The 17957-nt window shown below is 41.0% G+C and overlaps 2 protein-coding genes across 2 annotated transcripts in view; one reads left to right on the plus strand and one right to left on the minus strand.

Annotated features, from left to right (window-relative positions):
* LOC142388547 (apolipoprotein A-I-like) overlaps positions 1 to 17957 on the plus strand; it is a 282451-nt gene that overhangs the window by 107232 nt on the left and 157262 nt on the right. The window lies entirely within an intron of this gene.
* Positions 985 to 16866, minus strand: mpzl3 (myelin protein zero-like 3). Its single transcript, XM_075473920.1, has 6 exons — positions 16657 to 16866; positions 11148 to 11314; positions 4794 to 5007; positions 3804 to 3960; positions 1870 to 1924; positions 985 to 1646 (listed from the first exon to the last, which is right to left on the minus strand). Exons 1-6 carry the CDS (start codon positions 16724 to 16726, stop codon positions 1563 to 1565), a joined length of 747 nt encoding a protein of 248 aa, XP_075330035.1. The 5' UTR covers positions 16727 to 16866; the 3' UTR covers positions 985 to 1562.

Raw genomic sequence — 17957 nt, forward strand, 5'->3', positions numbered from 1 at the left:
TCCTCACAGCCGAACAACAGATTTCAAGTTCATAAAACAAACGATTAACATCAACTTGAGAGTTTGGAAAAACAGATTTTCGGTGCTTCCAAGCTGGAAGAGTAAATCTCTCCGTTTAAGTGACAGTGATGATACTACTTGTACATCTTTTTAGCCCGTGGAGACAAGAACATTAGATTCTAGAGAGAGAGAGATACGATTAGTCTATCCTGAAAATCCAATCCATAGAGTATTTTCTTTTCATTTTTTTTTCTTCCTGACACTAGTAAGCGGTTGCCATGGTAGTTCAGATGAAGCAGGAATGATAATTGTTTCCCCATAGCTGCATGTGAATTATTAAAACCTAGAAGGCATGAGTGAGCTGACTGACAAACACTGTGTGCAAATTAGACAAAATGAAGACTTGCGCAGTTTTTTTTTGTGCTTTTCATTTGTATGCAGTTAGTTGGGTCTCTTCAAGAGACTCTGACCTGGCCAGAGCTTTAGAGGGATATCTGAAAATATTGATATATAAAGGAGGCCCCCCCTTCATGAACAGTGCAGCAGACCAAACAAAAAGGGAGCACTGGGGAAAAAAACAACAACATCCTTGCTCTTTCAGCTTCCCCAACATTTGTGTGTGTTTTTAATCAAGAAGCCTCTGGTTACTTTAGTTCTTATATAAAAATTGATGCATCTTTTTCACAGCAATATCCATCCTCTCATCAAAGCCAAAAACAATCCTCTCATCAAAAATTTATTTTGGCAAAAATGTTGCTGAAGAATTCATCAACAGAAAAATCTGTATCCTGCTATATGACTGGAAATAGCAGGAAATGGCAACAAACACCACGGACAACAGCTGAACACAGGCATCCCCAAAATACACCGACAAGTACGATGGCACACACAGTTACTGCTGACGTGGCACAGTAATACACAGAGGACCAGAAACACGTCAAGTGTACTGTACAGGCAGCATATTAGAAGTGACCACAGCAAATATTCAAAATTAAATCATTTATTTTCTCTCCTAATCTCAAGGACATAACAAAAATGTTCCACTACAGCTCAATAAAGACAGATTTTATACAGTCACTCTGACACAGGCAATAAATTAGACAAACTATATCCACGTCCTTTACAATAAGAAAGTGAAATACATTGTGTAAATCATGAGAATGAAAAAAAATATATATATATACAGCGCTCTTTTGCTTGCTTGTGTTTGTATGTACGGGCTTGGACCTGATCAAACAGAACCAGCTTTGGTGCTGTTATGCAAACAGAAAACATCTTACCAACACTTGAATAAAAAAAGTGCACAGTTTTTGTTGTAAGAGCTTGTCTGCAAAAACAAAAAAGGAAACAAACATAAACCCAATATTTGATTATCTTACGGCGTCAAATAGAGCACAGGAGCATTTTTGAAAGGCGTTTCTACAAAAAGTAAACTCCACCCCCAACGCGGCTGAGTGATGAACTGCGACAAAGAAGATATAAATCCAGTGAGGAATTCCATTTAATATCAGACACTAGTGAGTCCACAGGCTGCAGTTGCATCTCCAAAGCACCAGGGTTCTCTAGCACTGAGATTCAACAAAGCCTTCATCTGTGGGAGGCCTCTTTTTAAGGTTGTAGTTCTCGGCATCATCGTCATCCGAGACCTGGAAGAGAGCAGGAGAGAAAACGGATAAAGTGAGATTACAAACACATGAACACCTTAAAACTGCACAGAAGAAGAAAGTTATCAATAATGTATACACGCTCAGGTCCTCGCAGGTCCATGCAGGGCATGCAAAATTAATCATGTGAAATATATCTGGCAAACATTAAGTTATTTGTGGCTTGAGAGCAAGCATGCTTAATATGTAATATTGTGTACTGTACCGTCAGACAAGCTTTACAGTATGTGGCTGCCTGTGGGTGGATGACGTACTCCTCTCTGATGGATGCAGAATGGACATCACAGATTGTTAATAATGACAATAAACACAACGATGATGAAAAAGCCTGTGTTGTTATTAGCATGTTTCAAACAGATGCGTGTGTGAGAATGTAAATAACATTTAAACGGCGTTCAATGACTCTCCGGTTGTTTAAATTTATTGATATACACCAAAAATTGAATCTAGAACTTGTTCTTATCCATTCAGTCCAGTCAACATGAAGCTGAAGCAGCAGGCAGTTAGCTTAGCATCACATAAAGAAACAAGGAAAGGCCAGTTTTATCAAATGGTAACAAATCTGTATCTCTAGAATTAGCATTTTAGTTGTTGTTTTTTTTTTTTTTTTTTTTTATGAGATTTAGAAGGAAAATGAAAATGAAGCCATTTCTGAAAACTGCATATCTTGGAATGGCAACTTGCAGCTGGCGCCAAAAGCGAGTCAGTCTGCATGGACCTTTCACTTAAAAACAACTCTGTTAAGCCCACAACAGAATAGCTTTGAGACTGCACTCTCCCCAAATATGTTTGATTAGATTGCATTCAATAAAAAGACGCTTTTATCCAAATTGAAGTGAGAAACACATCGGGTGCCATGTTGGGTTCAGCATCGTGCTGAAGGATACCTCCACATGTAGATTGGGAAGTGATGCTACAGCTTAAAGCCAAACAAAAGAAAAACACACATTCGCCAATTGTAACATCCATCTCTGACGCTGATGGGAACAACTCACCAACAAAAAGAGACAACACTGATCAATTTTACTGTCTGCACAACAGTCGGCAGCTCACTCTCAGTCCCACTGCATCCAAAACAATAAACTAGACCAATTATTTCAGAGATTTGTGCTTATTAGAAAACTGTTGTTCCCTTCAGGCATTAGAATACAGTGCGAGGCCATTCCTTCATGTAGTCATAGTTACAGGCTCGTCCCCTGGGAGGCAGTAGTACGTTTCTGCTACGTTATGTGTGTTGTAGCGGGTAAACCTACTACTACTGGTAACAAGGAAGTATTTAATAAATTGCTTTTAACGGACATCTGAGAAACCTGCTTAAACACACTTCTTTTGATATAAAAATGGCAGTAGAGTGCTGTCGACACTTCGGAAGGGAAATGTTTGATGAGGCTTGCTTGGAGGATCTCCACTCTTGCCAATGGAGCCCAGGTCTCTATTGCTAATTCCACACTTCATGAAGAGTTTAAACTAGAGAAAGAAGTAATACATTATTAGACCGAGCCACTTTGCGTGATGGGCGATGTACAGTGGCGACGTCAAAAACAACAATCTCTGGGTCATAAATTCAGCAGTCTGGCTGATCATGGCGGCTACATCCATCTTGTCTGCACTGTCTATGATTGTCAGATGATGGACTGTTTTTAGCTACTATTTAGGCTCAGATAAGCTAATCTTTTTGCTATGGAAAGCTTTTTCCCTTTTATAAGTATAGAAAGGACTTTAAACAAAAAAATTATATTGATAGTACTTCAGATCAGACAAATATAAATGCAATGGAAGAGTCAAAACAAATAAATCGTCTATTCTTTAATACTAGAAACAAATATTGGAATGCTTAAGCATTCATTTTAAGCATCTGCTTTCATTAATAGTAACTCCGGTGGGACACAGGGTGTAGAAAGTGCTTCATTATAGACTAACCTGTAGATCAGCCAACTGCAGACTCGATTCTCATTCAAAGCACACACCTACAGTCTGCTGACCCCCCTGAAGCCAAATCTTTAACTCAAACTTAAATTCTTGTTTAACCCTCATTAAATTAGCAATCCAGATGCTGAATCTATAACCATTGAAGCCTGCCTCGACCATCATTATTCCCAGGAGAGCCACAGCCGTGACGAGTGGAATAAATCTACTCACCCCTCTGTGACCTCTATGGGTGATCTGTAGGCCTTTGATTGGTTACGCTCTTCATCTGAACAGAACATCCGTAGAATCAGGAAGAGGGTGACGACACCCGAGGGGAGGAGGATGAAGGCGAGGAGGGCCGTGACATCAGAGAAGCGAAGACTGGGCGCTGAGGAGGGGGAGAGAATGTAAGGTCATCGTGCACAAATGAATGCGTTTATGATCACACGTGCACTGGACGCCATGACATCTACACTTTGTATATACAGCACATGCAGTGTATACAGCAGCTCTCTTTTTTTTGAGAAATTTACTTAGTTGTTGATATAACTGATATGACTCTCACATCTGTGCCATAAATATCTATGTGGACCCAGCAGCCAGTTAGAAATAGTTTGCCCATTCTTTGGCAACAAAATCCATGTACAAGCACATCTCACACCCCCCAAATAAACATGTGTTCTTTATTTAAATGTAAAAAAAAAAAAAAAAAAACAGAAAGAATAACAATTCCCCATAACAGGGGTTCTCTGTGTGTAAGACCTCTCTTTGTGAGGACCACTAACTTCTTAGTTGCCGGGCAACTGCTCTCAAGAAAAATCTAACGAGACGTTGGTGAACTCCAGCAGTGCTGTCGGGTGCAAGAAGACTGACAAGGGAGTGGTGTCAAGCTTAAAGTCTACGACACATCACTGGTTCACTTTAAACTGATGAGTGACTGTCATGTCACCCGGCTGTCAACACACAGCTCATAGTTAAGACAGCCTGACGAGTAGGAGCCAAAATGCTTAGATCATGTCAGGCCGACACAACAGCGTGCAGATGTTCGGATTAACCTGCCATCTACAAAAATATCTGCCTGCTTGTGGAATGCTCAAGCCGAAGTCAGAACAGATCCTCGAAGAGTTTTAAAGCACAAGAATAAACCTGATTTTTAAAGCTGAAAATGCTGTCCCAACTAAAACATCCAGAATGGACAGCTGTCGACAGGAGCGATCTTACCCGTGGGTGTGACAGTGAGAACAGTGTGTGAGGACGGGGACCCGTGGACGTCAGGAGGGTTTCTGACTGAGCACGTGTAGGTCCCGTTATCTGTCAGAGTGGCGTTGATCAGGGAGATGGAGGCAACCCCACGCGCTGGGATTCCCTGCCAGCGAATTCGACCGGCGAAAGGACCATCAGTTGGAGGAAACGCCCGAGAGGAGAAGTGGAAAAACTGACAGGACAGGGGAGACAGGAAAAAAATACAGGTACATTAGTTTTTTTTGGGGTATAAAACAGGCATGTTCAATTGGAGTGGGTTGCATAATTGTGTTTAAACTTGGTGGTTATGATCAGAACTGAAGTGGAAGAAAAGATTTATGAAAAGAAAAGTGGAAAAAAATATTAATATATGATGTTTTTAGGTTGTTTTAAAAGGGGACAAAAATGTCCCTTTTCAGAAATTAAGGAGTTTTTTTTTTTCTTTCTTTTTTATAAAATCAGACATAGCAAAAAAATTAAAAATCAATGTTGTTCCTGATCATTGACAAATCCCAGACCATAATTATCCCCGCTCAACAATTCCCCTTTGCATTCTATATATTGAAAATATAGCAGTTTTTGTGTTTTTTTGTTTGTTTTTTTACAAAAATTGGCGTTTACATCATTTAAACCAGTATTTAAAGGGTTCATTTTTTGAAAATAATTAAAAACTTGGTAGTTATGATCAGAACTGAAGTGGAATAAAAGATCTAAGAAAAAAACATATGATGTTTTTAGGTCGTTTTAAAAGGGGACAAAAATGTCCCTTTTCAGAAATGAAGTTGTGTTTTAAATCAGGTATGAGGGTTAAGAGGTGCAAAGAGAAAGTAGAAACAAATGCTGACGCTGATGTTAATGAGAAGAGCTCTGTGTTCAACCTTGGAAATATAAATAAAACTCCAGAGCTGCAGGCAGAGCACATTCACGCTTGTGCAAAGATTTGCAAATGTCTCGAAAAACAGAATGTACCACAAACATTTACTGCGTCAGTTTTTGCTTTCAGCAACAAACTCCATCACTTCTTTCCTCCCACGTCACACTGACCCAGACCTCTTCAGAACACGACATCCAGAGCATGAGTGTGTTATGTATGTGGGGGCGGAGAAGAGACGACCGTCACGAAAAAGGAAAAAAAAAACGCAGAGTAGTGAGTAGAATTTGTGTTTTAATAGTTGTTATGACACACCACTAAGCAAAAGTAAACAAATATAAACAATTATCAAAAGTGGTTAGTGATGAGTCAGTCATGTACACTCACCTAACTCTACAGATAACAGAAAACTAAGCAAAGAGACAATTTAAGCAGCATTTTTAGGCAAAGACACATCATATGTTAAAAAATATATATATAAATAAACCTGAACAATTTCACCAACAAGGTGATTCTCAATGAGCTACGAGCTGAAAATCTGGCATATCGTGTGCAGTTTATCCCTGAATAAAGGTTTGAGGAAACTGGACAAAGTGGGAAGTTTATCCTCCCCAGAGCCCGGACCTCAACATTATTGAAGAAGGGGGATCGTCTTGACAGAGAACAGAGCAAAAAGAAACCAACATCCAAATAAGAGCTTTGGAATGCTCCTCAAGAAGCCTGGTGAACTATTCCTTGAAGAAAAGACAAGAAAGAGGGTTCAGACTGTATTAAAGAATAAAGGTGGTGATGCCAAATACTGACTTTCACGATTGAAAGAATAGCATTATCTCTGGTTTTTTTGCCTTGTATACTGCAGTTCCTTTTCTGTTAGCATGCACATCGATAATGCACGGCATGTATTTCCCATTTTACTGCAAATAAGTCAACTGTGCGGCGGCTGAAGACTTGTTTCAATCGAGATCAACCATGTTTGCGTAGTGGGAAGTTTACAACATTACTCCCTTTAACGTGTTAAACACTAGGTGCAGTCTGAAAACAGATAAGTGTGTGCGGCATCATAAAAGTAAATGCAAACACTGAACCTGAACAATCACAGACACACTGATACATTTTTATAGTTTTACAACTGTGTGTCTACCAGCTGGATTGTTCTGAGAGAGTGGCTGCAGGCCTGGCACAGATAAATCCAGCCATCCCTGTGCACTGTTATTCTTGATCATTTAAGGACTTGGCAGAGCTCGGCCTACATGAGAGAGTAGAGTCTGCTCAGACTGGAAACAAACATTGGACCCAGAGGTCCTGTTAAATTCACAAGAAGCACTGTAACATGACTAAGGATGGGATACCGTTTTCAGCTGGGACCACCTACACTACAAATATTAGGCTAAATGTGCTACTGGCTTGACAAACCTTTTATCAGCAGATTTCAATTGTCAAATACTTCAATTATCATCATCTGCAACAGATATTTGATTGAACATTCAGCCTCTTGTCTCCAATCTACTAAATTAATTCTCATCAGGACTGAGGTAATTATGCAAGCCGCTGAAGCACTGCAGCAATTCAGATTGACACTAAAGCTTTGGCAGCAAAATTATATTTTCTGATAGAGGTTTTCACATGCTTATTCATGGTCTCCCCCAGCTTGATATACAGCCAGGGACACATAGGCCAATAAACCAGTCAAAGCCACTAATTAAATTGGATGGAAAGTAAATGAAGGTTTTAGAAAAAAGAAATTAGAAACTTGCAGACTCGGTTCCATCTGTGGGTTGTATCAGAAAAGTGATGTTCGGTAAAGAGGAAAGGCTAGTTGGGCTCAAGCAGAAGTGGGTGCTGGCGCGTGGCTTTATAAGGTAATACTATGCAATGTGTTGACTGACACACACATGCAGGCCCACTCTGAGACCATCCAACATGACTCCTACAATTCTTTGAGACCAGAGAACTCCAACTAAGTGACCTAACCAACAGCACTCCATATCAGCAGTACCACAAAACACTACAAAGCACTCAACTCTGAGTGCTCCTATAGGAAATGATGGCAGAGAGTTGCAGCTACCACACTATGGATTCCCACACTCAGAATGCAATTACAGAGAACCGCATTGGATGGCTATCTTCAAGCACAATGGAACTGCTTAAATTATGTGGTGCGTTCTTAGTGGACTGGTGAGTGAAACCCATCCAAAGTGGGTTAGGGGTTAGGGTTGTGGAGTTGTGCGCAGGGTGAATGGTCCGAATGCAGTTATGGCTTGGAGTGGATAGCCTACATCCGAACGGATTTCAAACAAGACAGCAGTAACATCGTGGAGGAAGGGGCATTAAGGTGGTCGGCCGGGTGGGTTTTAATGGGGAAGCCTCGGATGACGTTCCGTCATCAGTGGGGCTAACAAATCTTCTACTACTATTACAGCTGGTGCACAGGCAGGTTCAGAAGCCAACTCATGCTGGCCAGGAATGCAAATAAAGAAAGCAGATATTCAAACAAGCTACCCACTAGCCTGTAGAAGAGCCTTTTTAAAATCTAAAGGAAATGACAACAGTAGACCTGATACTTACTGTAGATGAATAAATGTCAAACTTTTCAACTGTTCACAGTAGATATAAACGTAAATAAAACGCTAATTGTATGCATCAGTAAGGTTGAAGGGATATTTAAGGCTTTTTTTTTTTTTTTTCAAGCTGGGTTGTTTGAGGTACTTCACACTTCAAAATCCAACCTAAACCGGACTTTTAAACTGCACGTATACATGTCAGCATAGTATCTCAAACGGGCCTAAGCACTCCGCACAAGCTCCAAAGTTCCAACTTTTTGCATCTTTTTGTAATAATAGTAAAGCATGGTGCAGCAAGTGTATATTAACATATTTTTAATAGTTATTTTTCAGTTTTCTGTCAATTGGGACAGTTACTTGTACAAGTACTGGTACAAAACTTGAACAAGGACGGTGGTTCAGTTAAACGGTACGGTCAAGCTGGAACTGTAGCTGGAATCAGCTGTGTATGTGACTGTGCTCAGTAGGAAACAGCAGTCAGAGCACTGTCAGTTCAGAGAAAAGCACCAGAAAAGCACATTTTGCAGCATTTAAAACAGCTCGAACCTCTAGCGAACGTTCCACTGTGGATATTCAAACCACATCACTTCTTCTTCAACTGATTACAGTGTTTCCCACACATAGACTAATTCGTGGCGGTGCGCCACAGATTAAACATCGGCCGCCACATATTGCGTTTCGTTATTATTATTTTTTTTTTAACGCTATTTAAAAAATACTCGTATTCGTTAAGCTGCATTTCCTTTCCCTTCTCTCCCTCCGTCTCTCTGTCCCTCGCGTCTCTCTAGCATAGCCTACATACACACACAGCCCCTCCCCTCCGTGCTTCCCTGGAAGCGTGGAAGCTTGCTAGCTTAGATTAGCTCTATAGCTCTGGCTCAACCGAAAGAAGACTGCTGGCGAAATTCACGAAAGGTTGGTATCACGTGCACCTTTATAAAATCACACATTAAAAAGTCCTATAAAAATATTTTATATTTTTAATACAATGTTGTCCTGTCCCGACCCATAGCAAACAAGCGATTACGCCTTCTTTATAAAGTTAACTAGTCGCAAGTTTGTCGTAAAAAAAAAAAAAAAAATGTAGTTGGGTTTGTCGAGGTCAAAACACTAGCAGCTGTGAATCAAATAAAGTAGGTTTTTTAAACTCTTACACTGAATGTTTGCTGCTTCAATCCAGATGAGTATTGAAAAATCTTTTCAGCGATTGAAAAAGAGAAGTGCGTGTTGAGGATGAGGAGCAGCCTAAACCGGAGGTATCAGTCTGAAACAGCTGAACAGTCCGACCAGTGTAATTAGCTATGCTATTCATTTGTTTACAATGAAGATGTGAAAATCTGCAGATAAGCCGCACCTGTGTTACCCACCGTGACACAGGTGTCACACATCTTACGTCCCCCATAATTTTCCTTGATGGAGAAATTATCCAGGTTCTTAACTCCCAATATGATATATATGTCACATTACAGATCTCTGACAGTGGGGGAGTGGTATTTTGGAAAAAAAAAATCTGAAATGGGTTCTATGTGGTCTATTTAGTCTGTGTTATAACCCCCTTAATTTTAATTTAAGTAGAAATGGGTCTGGGTTCTTATGGGTTAATACAATAAAGTTCTGTGTGACCAATTATTAACGAAGGAATTATTTTGAAGAATTTTTTACCCCCCCGGTGGCCCACCACCACACATTGCCTTCACATCTGTGGGAAACACTGGATTATTCAACTATTATATATAGTTTTTAAATGCATTGACGAGCAACTTGCTACACAAACGTTTGCGATTCAGAAAGCGTAGTGACAAGGTAACGTGCTTACTGCGGGTAAGACACAGATTACTCCAAAGTACGTCACACAACCCCATTTCTGTGAAGAAGAACAAATATCCCTCCATCGGGTGGGGGATTTAGTTTCTTTTATTGTTTGTGGTTGGTGTGACGTAGTCCGCCATCAGAAAATATTGTCAGATCTCATATTGGGCTGAGAGAACTAGCCACTAGCCAACTAATCAGTCCTAATTATCATAATCATTGGACACTACATCCACACTCATTGTCATGATAGAGCCTTGCTTTGACACCTCCATGAGACAACCAAATGTAGCTGAACGCTTTCGAATGGCAACTTACATGGCAACAAATAAACTGACACTGAGCTGGAGAGCCGCACTATGGCTGTGTTCGAAACCGCATACTTGCAAACTGCATCCTCATCGATCAGACCCACAATGCATTTCGCTCCTGCCTGATTTCGCTTAAGCTCTAAACTCTGTAAACTTTAGCAACATTTGAAACATTTTCAGGCGAGAAAGTAGTAGTTTAGATCCCCAACGTGTTGAAAATCTGACAAAATACCGGCTATTTACAATTTTGTTCCGACAAATTCGGAGCAACGCACTTCCGGTTATTTTCACAAAATAAAATGCCCGTTGCCTTTTATCATAGGGAAAGCCATTACGATACAATTGGTGCTTTTGTTTTGAAAATAGGAAGTGAACCTACCCTCGTTGTAGCTAGCTTGAAACTGCCGTTTTGACAGGAAATGACGATCGGCGACGTCACGTTACGTTGCATTTTGGGTAGTTTGAGTATAAGTAGTAACCTCATGCTGCATGCTCAACATTTCGGCCAATCTAGTATGTATCCGGGAACTTCTCGCATACTCAAACTCGCTTACTAACTCAAAAAGTTAGTATGAGTAGTGGGAGTAGTAGGAGAAGTATGCGGTTTTGAACACAGCCAGTGTCTGTTTTTTTGTTCTCTTTACCATTTATAATTGTCTATGTCAATGTAAATGCCAAGAATGAGACTCATCAGCTCAGATATATCATTATTTACATATACACAATATATCATTTCAACACCTGAAACGCCTTTTTCTCCCAGTCATTTTGATATACTCACTGACTGTGGTGGACCTCCGGTCTGGGGTCTATAAGACCAGTCAACAGTCATCTTACTGGTTGGCCTACTCGTGGAGGAAAATGTGCAGGACATCGTGATATCATCCCCTTTAGATGCATGGAGCTCTTCTGGTGTGCTCACTGTGATGGAGCAGACCGGGGAGGGAGCTGGAGGAAGAAAGAAAAAGAGAAAGTGGCAGCGTTAGAAGTGTCGAGAGCGAAGCAGCAAAATGGGTAATGTGAGATTCACATGGTAATGAGTTACGTAGGGAATGGATTGAAGAAAAAAAAAAAGAAGACGACAAAGGAGAACACATTGTGAGTGACAATACCCGCTTACTTTAAACTGAGTACAAAACAAAAGAAAAGGGAAAAAAAACAGATAGCATGTACAGATGTGCTCACACTGTGGTGACATGAAAGTGTCGGCACAGCAGAGTCTCCCTGGCAGACACGGCACTGAATGACACTCCAACACGAGTTTCCCCACCTGCTCCTCGTGTTGGATTTGACAGACTTGTTTTACATCCGTCAATCAAAGGCCTTTAGCTGCAGATGAGGCGTCATGCCCCTCCAGGTGTGTTTTCATTGTTATTCACTTGACAAGAGATTAAGCGGAGTTCAGTCCTTGAATTTCCTCCTGCACGGTTCACAACTAATACTATTTGGAAGGCTGCTCAACCGTGTCCACGAACAAAGAAACTGAACCTAAATGGCTTCGATTACAAAAGCGCTGTTTGCAACTATTTGAGGGTTTTTCTGGAAAACACAAATCTAAAATATCACAAATGTTGCAGAGTTTGCTGGTGCCCAGTGAAATTATACCCTGCTCACTGTGAACAAAAAAGGTATTATTATCATGTGTGACCACCCCCAGTTGGCAATTAAGACAACATTTTCATGGAAATCTGTAAATATTTGCACTTCAACTATTACTGACACTGTTGTTTTGGTGAACAAATGACAGAATCCTTATCCATTTCACTTGTCTCAAAGGACTGAGGGAGAGCGAAACGAGGCCAGCAATCAGCAGATAAAACCAATTTTAGGCTAACACCACTGGTTTCATCAGGCTCCAAAAGCCACGATAAGGACAGTTTATCTAATCCCGAAGGGACAAAAGAGATCTGTGGATATCCACTTGATTCATCTACAAAGACCTCGGGGTGAGCAAGTAGACAACACAAACAAAACTAACCGCCCCTTAAAGGGGAACTCCGGGGCATTTGAAGCGCATTTCCATTGCTAGAGGTTGTCAAATACTGACGGTAGGACACAGACCGGTGCAAATCGGCGCTCTTTGTGCGGCGATTTCGCTGTTTGCGCAGCCTGTCATGCTAACCAAATACGTGGTGGCTCGGGGCAAGCGCTATACCTTCCACGTAAAACAACAACTTGCAGACTGCAGAAACGTCACACCACTTTATAAACCATCCGACAATAAAGTCACAAGCCTTACCATCAAAACCATATGCATGGTTCTCACATTACTGGCATGGGGACGTTACAAAACAACTTTATAAACAGCATGTCACTTACCGGTTATTTGTACGCTCGCGCATGTGAAAGCCCAAAACAGTCAATAGACGATAATCCCATATACAAAACAATTATATTCTCTAGAAAAACTGCCTTCAAGTATTTAAAACATTACAACAATATTACTGAGCATGTATTGTTGTAATGTTTTAAATACTTGAACGCAGTTTTTCTAGAGAAGATAATTGTTTTGTATATGGGATTATCGTCCATTGACTCTTTTGGGCTTTCACATGCACGCGCCTACCGACAAGAGGTAAGTGACATGCTGTTTATAAAGTTGTTTTGTAACGTCCCCATGCCAGTAATGTAAGAACCATGCATATGGTTTTGATGGCAAGGCTTGTGACTTTATTGTCGGATGGTTTATAAAGTGGTGTGACGTTTCTGCAGTGTGCAAGTTGTTGTTTTACGTGGAAGGTTTAGCTCTTGCCCCTTAGCCACCACGTATTTGGTTAGCATGACAGGCTGCGCAAACAGCGAAATCGCTTCACAGGGAGCGCCGATTTGCACCGGTCTGTGTCCTACCGTCAGTATTTGACAACCTCTAGCAATGGAAATGCGCTTCAAATGCCCCGGAGTTCCCCTTTAAAGGGGAAATCCAGCAGAGGAGCCTTGAAAGTGGAAGCACTCTTCAACTCGAGGACATGATCGATGTTGACAATCTAGTAATTTATGGTTGGATAGGAAACTTGACAGCTCATCAGTGGTCGTATTGACACCAAGATTATGGGCATGTAGCCGACTCGCCGGTGTCCCGGTGTGACCCTGCTGGGGAAAACTGGCTGTCAGTGGTGGAGGAAATGTTTAGACCTGTTTGTTTTGTTTTTTTAACAATACACTCAGTAACAAGTAAAATCCTTGCACTGAAAATGTTCCAATTACAAACACAAAGAGTGCTCACTGATTTCCGACTGAGAGTTGTTATATCATCGAACATTGTAAAATTGGTCATATGTGAACATAAAACAGGATGGCACTGCTGTAATTGGTTAAGGTAGAGCTCAGTTTCAACACGATTTGCACTTAAAGGCCTACAGAAAGCTGACACTACACCCAATACATAATGATAATACATACACAGAGGAACAATAATGATCATTGGACTCTACACCAAAACATTTCATAAACGCATGAAATTTGCGATTTTGAATTTGCCGCTAGGAAACCTCCTAGAAAATCCGTGTGACGTCACAAGTGCATGGTTTTTCATGGCTGCCGTGTTGCCAATTTAGCGACTTTGTCAGAAGACAGAAGCACTGCAGGACGGCGGCAACCCGGCATACCGTCATTTCCTGTCAAAACGGCAGTTTCAAGCTAGCTACAACGAGGGTAGGTTCACTTCCTGTTTTCCCTATGATAAAAGGCAACGGGTATTTTATTTTGTCAAAATAACCGGAAGTGCGTTGCTCAATGCGGCTAGCTTTAGCAGCGCCGAATTCGTCGGAACAAAATGGTAAACAGCCGGTATTTTGTCAGGTTTTCAACACGTTGGGGATCTAAACGACTACTTTCTCACCTGAAAAGTTTCAAATGTTGCGGGGACAGAGGAAGCAGAGAGACCCGCGGTCTTGTGTCTGTGCCTCCCTGTCCGCCTGCCTCCTCTCTGGTGAAATCAGCCGGAGCCATCCCGCCGTGTTCAGCTCCCTGCGGTGCGGACACTCAGGGGGAATCCACCTGGCGGAGAGCGGACACACCGCGGGATGGTTGCCCTGAAATCAGCCGGCAGAGCGATCATCAAGAGCCCCGACGTGGACATGATCGCTCTGCCGGCTGATTTCCACACTCTCCGCCAGGTGGATTCCTGTCCGACCGCAGGTCTCTCTGCTTCCTCTGTCCCCGGTGGTGTGAGCTGCTGGTGCTGAGGGCAACACACGCACTTCGTACATCTACTTGCAATAAAAACTGCACTGAACCCAACGTTTTATATTTCCAAGCGACGTCCCGCGGCACACATCGAAATTTGCCGTGAAGAAGCTGTCCAGGTCTGGCAAACTGCCGGCTTCGCTACTAGAACTACTGGTATCAGACATGTTTATTGTTTATTGCACTTGTGACGTCACGCACCTGTCGTCGGTTTGCCAAAATTCGAATCAAATGTGGTGATAGTTTATTGGGTCTAATCAGGACTATCCAGGGACCTAAAATTATTTTAAAATCATAAAATAATTCCATGGTATATAAGGAATCGATCTGCCATTTCAGTTTTGTGCAAAAAAAAAAAATCACCTTTCTGTAGGCCTTTAACAGTTACTAATAATCGTTTTAATTCAAAATCAATCGCTTTAATATTTCTCCCGTCGATTAATTGTGTTATTGGTTTGTAAAGAAAAAACATTTCAGATATCAGTGAGAGACACATTCCCAACCACTCAGATCCATTATCCGAATCCATTTCTCTTTCGCTACTTTATTTCATGACTCATTAATTAAAAGGATAGTTCGCCTCTTTTGACATGAAGCTGTATGACATCCCATATTAGGATATGATATCAGCATCACAAAATCGTCCCTCCAGAAAAAGTAAGACCTCACATCGCTTGGCGCTATTTTTGCCTCCCTTGAAATCAATGCTTTCAGCCATCTAGCGATAGCCGCACCTGTTACGGTGTTTACTGCTCGGAAGCAGGGGACTGCTCGGTCTTCTCTTCGGTCTGCACAGTTTACACAGCCCGTAGTGATACGAAGGAGAGAGAAATAGCGCCAAGCGATTGTGAGGTCTGACTTTTTCTGGAGGGACGATTTTGTGATGCCATTTGTATTACTCTTTTGAATGCAAATTGTTTTGAGAAGCAAGACGCTTTATTTTCGGGACCCCAGCAAACTAGCCGAACTACCTTCGTCAACGCCAAAACGAGGCTGGAACTCGGCTCACAGGACGCAGCAGGGGGTAAGTCAATGTTCATAAATGATATTGCTAATATGGGATGTCATAAAGCTTGATGTAAAAAGAGGCGAACTATCCCTTTAAACTGTAAGAGCTGTTGGCAAATTTTATTCATAATATTCCTCGTTAGCTTTTAATGCAAACATGTTTAAACCAACCAATCATTAAAACTGTCAGCGAGGGGGGGGGGGGGGGGGGGGGGGGAGTCAAATACCCCTAACAAAATGTAGCAAAGTATGAGTATAAAGTGTCATGAAAAGAAAAGTGAAGTTTAAGTAGCCCAAACTGGTACCAACTGTGAATACGCTAATTAAGAGTGAGGGCTTCTTTGTTGTATTCCACCTCTGCAGGCTACATTTTTCCATACACATTCTTGTAAGCACTTTTCTTTTTGCCCTAAATCTATGCGTTTACCTGCATAAACATAACTGTGGCTTTCATGCTATCTGCCCTGAGTAAGCCCGTGGTAGCACAAGGTGGTGAGGGTTGGTATCCCATTTCTTGTTTGTCCCCTTTAAAAACAAAGCTCGCGTCTTAACAGACTTGCTTGGTAAAAAAAAAAAAAAAAAAAAAAAAAAAAAAAAAAAAAAAACAAGACGTTCATTTTGACTTATTGAGTACCAGCTCTGTCTGAACCCTCCAAGCCAGGCCTCTTATCCAGGCCTATCACAGTATGAGCTCCTCCTGTATTCACAACAGCTTTCATATTCGACATGTTGTTGCTTAAAAAGCGTTCGAGGTGGAGTTGACAACAACGTTGACAACGTCTACTGACTGAAAATAAACGGCGTTTGGCTTCGTAGTATTTACAGTGTTGTGGTATTTTTTTTTTTACAAGCAGGCCTGCCCTCCCGGACTTTAAAACAGGTGGCTATGAAAGTTAGGCACATTTTGTGTCTGAAAAAGCTGTTGGCTAATGACATAATAGGTCATAAATAACGTTTAATAAGAGTACAACACGGCTCGGCTAATGTTGCTGAAGAAAATATGCCTACCAGAGCAAAGTTTAAGTAAATAATGGGCAGAGACTGCTTCTGTTGAAACACTGCGACGTGACAGCCGAGCTCCTGCCCAGTTTACTCACCGAAACAGCCGAACAAATACACCAGCAGAACGACATTCATGGCGGTATATCCTGGGACCAGTCGACGCATTATCAAATGTAGAGACAAATATTTTTTCAAAAATGCTTCCCGTTACGTCAAACTTGGTAAAATTCCATCCATAGTCTATGCTTCCATGACTCAGTGTCTCCGTAGCGCCAGCAGACTGACTATCGTACCTGTCAAACAGGTGTATCAGGAAGTGGAGCGTTCGGAAGTAGGAGTAGGACTTCGGCGAAGTTATGTTGAACAGTGATTAATAAACATATACGTATATACCGATAGTGTTTATTTCACGGTGAGGCAGAAAAGCTTAAATGAGTGCGGAAGTTAATCGGATAGTTGTTTTACAGGTAGGCTATGAGTCATCTGCCATCACAAAGTACAGCATGCAACTGTTAATTTACTATTTGCTTAAACATTGATCGAGATCATACCCCACTTAATCGATAGATATTTCTCAATTTGGGTCGTTTATTTCCCAGATAAAATACTGATGATTAAAGTGAGACCATTTTTAAAACAGGAATAGGCTGTGGAGCTAAAATAAACCTATATTTTTCATGTGAAACTGTCTGGTCACTTTTCAAGCACTCATTCCATGTCTGGAGGCCTTATCTCCCATGCCAGCCCCTATATAAAAACCACAGATGCTCTATTTGGACCCCGTTGGAATTTCAAATTGACAAATTACTCCGCTTTTCCCTGTCTCCAATCTGTCTTTACTGATGTAATGATGTCTTATGGGATAAGGCATTTGTTTTTCCAGCTTTTGTTAGTTCAGTTTCTCTGGGGTGTAATGCTTTATCTCTCGGTTACGCGTTTCTGCAGAGGCCTTTTGAAGTTTAGCTGATGTCTTTATTTGGTCTGGATTGTCAGTTGCATTCGTTCATCACTTCATCTTGGAGCATTTCCTTCTGTCTGACAGTAGAAGTGATGCTTTAGTTGTATTAGTTGCTATAATTTCATGAGACACAAGAAAACAAAAAGGATATATGCTGTAACATAACAATAGTATCCTTTAATACATTAGTACTTATAGGAATTATGACCGAATGACTGCTTTTATGGACTCTTTTTTTTTAATGTAAAACTGCACAGTGGACTGCAATAGCTCAAACTGTAAATAGCTGATTTTCTTTCTGTTACTCTGTTATTCTATTCAAATTAAAGAACAGTCACTGTAATGAACTTGTTAAGATATTATATTCATACACTTAGAAATGATATGATTTCACATTTGAATAACATCTGATATACAAAGAAACCCATCAAAGTAATT

The sequence above is a fragment of the Odontesthes bonariensis genome, chromosome 9 (assembly GCF_027942865.1).
Source record: "Odontesthes bonariensis isolate fOdoBon6 chromosome 9, fOdoBon6.hap1, whole genome shotgun sequence".
Lineage (NCBI taxonomy): Eukaryota > Metazoa > Chordata > Actinopteri > Atheriniformes > Atherinopsidae > Odontesthes > Odontesthes bonariensis.

What these genes read in the sequence shown, in the direction of transcription:
- mpzl3 (XM_075473920.1), bottom strand. Translation starts at nt 16,726, where the DNA reads ATGCGTCGACTGGTCCCAGGATATACCGCCATGAATGTCGTTCTGCTG. An exon ending in CCGGAGGTCCACCACAGTCA is followed by an intron (nt 5,008 to 11,147) that starts GTGAGTATATCA and finishes CTGTCCTGTCAG; the next exon opens with TTTTTCCACTTCTCCTCTCG. An exon ending in ACTGTAAAGCTTGTCTGACG is followed by an intron (nt 1,647 to 1,869) that starts GTACAGTACACA and finishes GCTCTCTTCCAG; the next exon opens with GTCTCGGATGACGATGATGC.